This window comes from Oryza glaberrima, chromosome 10 (genome assembly GCF_000147395.1).
Source record: "Oryza glaberrima chromosome 10, OglaRS2, whole genome shotgun sequence".
Taxonomy (NCBI): Eukaryota; Viridiplantae; Streptophyta; class Magnoliopsida; order Poales; family Poaceae; genus Oryza; species Oryza glaberrima.
In genome coordinates, this window is record NC_068335.1 from 8,883,443 (window position 1) to 8,888,848 (window position 5,406).

The 5,406-nt window shown below is 48.8% G+C and overlaps 1 protein-coding gene across 1 annotated transcript; it reads left to right on the forward strand.

The window, feature by feature from the left end:
• The first annotated feature begins 390 nt into the window (after positions 1-390).
• LOC127752861 (uncharacterized) lies at positions 391-2,818 on the forward strand. The gene has a single exon (XM_052278299.1). It carries the CDS (start codon positions 474-476, stop codon positions 1,911-1,913), a length of 1,440 nt encoding a protein of 479 aa, XP_052134259.1. The 5' UTR covers positions 391-473; the 3' UTR covers positions 1,914-2,818.
• Positions 2,819-5,406: the final 2,588 nt, after the last annotated feature.

A 5,406-nucleotide genomic window follows, 5' to 3' on the forward strand; every position in this document is an offset into this window, starting at 1 on the left:
AAATTATAATACTACAAATGAACTACTACTGTGGACCGATGAGTACCCAAATGAATAAAACTAGTATCCGTGTCAATGTTTAGAGAAACTACTTCTTCCATACCTTAGGCATATTGATCCGCAATGCGGCGGCCGCGGCGTTAGCGCGTTTGGTGAGCGCACTGTGTATTCAACATGTTTGCGGTCAACGGCGCCGAAATGCTACGTAGTTGGGTGGCCTTTGCTTGCGTAATTGCGTGGAAAAACTAAACTCAAGCCGGAAGGAAGCCCACGCAAGAAAAGGCCCAGTGCTGAGAAGTGACAACACGTAACGAATATTACTAACTACAGAAAAGGCTGGGCTAATTACAACTCCTAATTAACTTTTGTTTAGTGCAAATAAAATTATTATCTCTTCACCACCTAACCCTAATAACTCGCCACGACGACGCGGTCAATCGCGATCTCCCTTCTGTTATCCCCCTCTCGTCTCGATGTCATCGCCGCCGCCGCCGCCGCCGCCGTGTCCTGCTGCGGCGTGCGACGACGGGTGGCTCTCCCTGTCCGTCTCGACGGTGTCGGGAGAGAGCAATCAAAAGCGCCTCAAGCGAGGAGGCGGAGGAGGTGGTGGAGGGGTCGGCGGCGGAGCGGTCGAGGATGATGGGTGCCCCCTCCACGACGAGGTCCTCCTCCTCGTGTTCGCGGAATGTTCGCTGGAGACAGACGATCTCGTCCGGTGCGCCGCCACCTGCAGGCGGTGGCGCCGCCTCGTCGCCGGCGACGCGGAGTACATCTGCCGCCGGAAGCCGCCCTCCCGCCGCTACGTCGGCGCCCTCGCCGTCGGCTTCGTACAGCAGAGGCGGCAGGAGAACTCGTCGTCTTCTTCGGGCGCGCCACCGCCACCACGGTTCATCCCGTTGCCCTCCTACTCCTCCAGGTTCGCCGGCGGAGGCGAGCTCGACAAGGTGTTCGACAGCGGCCTCTTGAGCAACTCCCGCCTCATCGCGTCGCGCAAGGGCCTCCTCGTCCTCGAGCTCCGCCGCTCCTCGCGCGCCGCCGCCGTCAGGCTCGTCGTGTGCAACCCCATGACCGGGGACATGGCCACCCTCCCCATCCTCGCTGGGAAGGACAGGCCCGGGCACTACGCGTGCGCGCTAATCACCTTCGACGACCACGAGGGCGCGCCGGATCGGCTCGGCTTCGTCCATGACCCCGCCGCGTTCCGCCTGCTCCTCGTCTACAAGCGCCGCAACTTCACGGCGTGCCGATCCTACTGGTCGGACACCAAGACCTGGGATGCGGAGGGCAAGCTGTCCGGTGCCAAGATCGGCGGCAGGCGCCTCGGCGAGATGACCGGCGCGGTGGCCGTCCGCGGCTCCGTGTTCTGGCTGCTAAAGAACCTGCTGTTCGTCGTCCGCCTCGGCGCGCTGAAGGCTACCACCGAGACCTTCCCATCAAAATGGTGCAGCAAGCTCTGCTTCTGCTATGGCAGCCCGGTGCAGAACCGCCAGCTCGCCGTCACGCCGGACGGCCGGCTCTGCGCCGTGCAGGTGGACCGACACGTGACGAGCAACAACACCGTGAGGATCAACGTCATCTCCCGCCACGACGGCTACGGCCCGCCGACATGGGAGTGCGACAATGCGCGCGACGTGGAGCTCAACCGCGTGCTGCCCATGGCGAACGTGAGGAGGGTTTGCCTGAGGGGCGTGTGCGAGAGGAGCGGGGTCGTCTTCCTCGCCATCGGCACCGACTTGTACAACCAGCAGCCGGACCTGGCGCTCTACGCGCTGGACATGGACAAGAAGGAGGCACGGAAGGTGGCGGCGCCGCCGGGCCACTGCCGCCGGTTGTCGTCGAGCTTCTTCGGCTACGAGATGGACCGTGTGGCCTACCTCGCCTCCCTCTCCGGCGGCGAGTCCATTGCTAGCTGATTGGAACACCCGCAAAGTGAGGTAAGGAGAGGAATTTTGCTAAGATTTTACTGCTGCAAACAGTTCTGTAGCTTGTCTGGAAAAAAGCACCAGGCATTACAAAACATAGTTGCATACACCATACTTTACAGTTTAGTAAGTTTGGATCATATAAACATTCTAATCAGTTGATTTGCCATAGCCAGATTCTTTTTGAGTCACTAGCATTATCAGCAGGGTTTATGATGTTGCGGATTTAATTTGTGAAATGTGAATTGTGGTAGCTAAAGCCCGGAGATGGTTAGTGCGTAATATGTGTAACCAATCCATCATATACTGTTACATATCTTTTTTACCATCTTCTGAATTTATTGATGCGGCAGAGCGGTAGATAGACAAATGAATCAAACTAGAGATGAACAATACAAAGTGAAGCTATGTCAGTATGTGCTCTTCTGAATGGAGAGCAGGTCATGGCCTGATGGGTTGCCAATGCATATCTGCAAGATTCTGTTGTTGTGTTGCAATGCTGAATATCCTGGATACTTTAATTATGATTGCCAACCAATGGATTGTTACCACACCGGGTATTGCTGAAGGAATCGTGGCCTTGCCTGAATTAATGATTGTTTTCAACCTTTTTTATAACCATTTAGATGGCATGTAAACAAGAAGAAGATGTCCCTGAGTGTTTACAATAGTCTCCCCAAACCATGCATTAGAAGCGTAGTTCCGCACTATTATAACAGTTCAGGTTATATAAACGCCTGAAAGTTCTAATCGATTTCTTTGATAAGTCCTTTCTTGTTCTTTTTTTCCTTTTGACCCACTACCATTGTGGCATAGCAGCAGCCAGCAGTGTTCTTGACACTGTTGCAGAGAGCAGAGTTATCAGTTGGTATTGTGAATCCTGACGGGATGGGTTGGCTTACCAGTCTTTAGTTGCCGATTGTATTGCAGCCATAACAACACAACCTTCTCTCTGATATGGTCTGATCTCTATGTAAATCTCTCACATTCGATGTCTTCTTTTTTTTTTTTTTGCATACCAGTTCTTTTAAAAAAAAGAGAAAAATCAGGACATATGTGTAATAATAGAAAAATGAGGACAAATATGTAGCTGGAGGTTCCAGGCATAGAAAAAAAAAGAGAGTAAAGTCCATCACCGGTCCCTAAAATTGTATCGCTGTGTCATCCCGGTCCCTAAAATTGTATCGCTGTGTCATCCCGGTCCCTAAACTCACAAATCGACCGTTCAGGTCATCAAACTTGTTTGACCATGTCATTCCGGTCCCTAAACTTGTAGATCACTCGTTTAGGTCCTTCAACTTGTTCAGTTGTGTCACCCGGGTCCCTAAACTTAGATTTGAATATCATCTGGGTCAAATAGGACGGTCTAAAGACTTTATATTTACAAATAATTCATAATTTTTTCATGTGAACTCTAATGAAGACAAACTTTATATCAAACTTGTAGCCCTCAACGCGATCTACAACTTTGTAGTTGATATTTTTTTTTATTTTAAGTCATTTTTTGTCCCAAAATGTAATTTTAAAATTAAAATTTCAAAATCTATAAACATGCAACAATATTTTGGGACCCTAAACAGTTTTAATTCAAAAACTTTTCAACTACAAAGTTGTAGGTCACGCCGAGGGCTATAATTTTGATATAAAGTTTGTCTTCATTAGAGTTCACATGAAAAAGTTATGAATTATTTTTTGATATCCCTTTTTAAACCGTCCTGTTTAGAGACCGGGGTGACACAACTGAACAAGTTGGAGGATCTAAACGAGTGATCTGCAAGTTTAGGGACTGGGATGACACAGTCAAATAAGTTTGAGGACTTGAACGGTTGATTTGCGAGTTTAGGGACCGGGATGACACAGCGGTACAAGTTTAGGGACCGGTGATGGACTTTACTCAAAAAAAAGACTTGGGTGTTTCACTACATAAAGCAGGAGAGCGGACCCCATCGGCATCGTCTTTGGCTCTGAGGAGAGTGGCGGATCTAGATTCGGTGGCCCACTAACGGGATCCAAGCGGTCAGAAGGTGGCGTCGACAATTGGGGTGTCCAGCCACATATGCTCTCCGAGAGGCTGATTGGGGGGGGTGGCGGAAGCAACATGAGTATCCCTGTCACAAGTCAGCCCCTTGTTCGTGCACCTACACCACAAATCTAGTACGCCACTGGGATTGGCAGAACCGTCTCTCTTCTATCAAGCTATCTTCTTCCGATGGGTTTTCCCCCACTAGCAACTGTTTACGATAATGCCGGTTCCTAGTTACACAAGTCTCACAGAACCCATTTCTGTCGCTGCCTCTCTGCTCTGCTGGCCTCACCAGGGCCACGGGTCCCCCAGCTGCGTCGATGCTGTCGGAGGCAGCTAATGTACAATAAAAAGTGCAGGCTCGACTCCGGCCAAATAATTTTTTTATTAGTAAAGTGTGACTAGATTTGTTATTTCTTTCAATGCATGCAATTCAATGGCAAACTAAAATCTTTTATCGGCACAGAGTACACAAGTAAAGAAATTATTTGTTGACATGTCTGTCATGATGTGACCACAACTCCAGCTTTGGCACAACATTTAGGCATCAGAAGTGGCGCGTTGTCATCCGAGAATGACGGCAGCAGGTCGGCGCACCCCCAATCCCCCGGCGTTAATGGGGGCTCCAACCATTTGGCCAACCGATTCAAAGGAATCATGGGTAGATCTGACCCTGACTACCGCCATCTCGGGCTAATCATTACTACGGTGTTTTCATCATTAGTTAGGGTTTTCCACATCAACCTATAGACTAGTATCAACTTGATTTCTATTCATGGTATGCTTACACCCACATCTCATTCATTCTTTAGATGGACAATATGGATTGTGGGTGTATGCCTATTGTCTTCCTCACGAAATGATCATCATTGGGTAGCACATCCAAACAAGGTTGCAGGTCGGTTGTGGTGTTTGTGGCCAATTATAGTTGTGCTAAGACTGGGAGGCATAGCTACATCACCTCGAAACAAGGGGACCATAGTACCGTGGAACTTTTATTAGCTGATGCTCTTCAAATACCCTTCCTCACCTCCGGGATTATGGTCCAAAATTAGCTGGTAGTACCTAGCAATGGCAATTACCATTTTCTTGTTGAAGGCATTGTTTTAGGAAAACCATTATGCTAGTCCAAGTATTGCTTCGGTGGATGATGTGGATGATTGGTTGTTGTTGTAGCTGGCCATGGCATGATATTTATTGTCTTGCCGTTCTTTCCTTTTCATGTTTAATAATCGTAGATATGTAGAGGCCGTGAATGGTCTTAAACTAATTGTATCATCTTGATGTAATTATCTCAGATCAATTAAACTTTCTCAATGTAAAAAAGAAATAGGTGATTCCACCATATACATCGGTTCACCAGCACCCAACACGTATCCTATCCTATATACTTAGGCAGCGTATCAGGTGAAAACCAGGTAAGCTGTGCAACCTTGGAAACTCTCTATCAAGACCACAGGA

Bases quoted from the DNA above. Each gene is read 5' to 3' on its own strand.
- LOC127752861 (XM_052278299.1), top strand. From the start codon at position 474: ATGTCATCGCCGCCGCCGCCGCCGCCGCCGTGTCCTGCTGCGGCGTGC.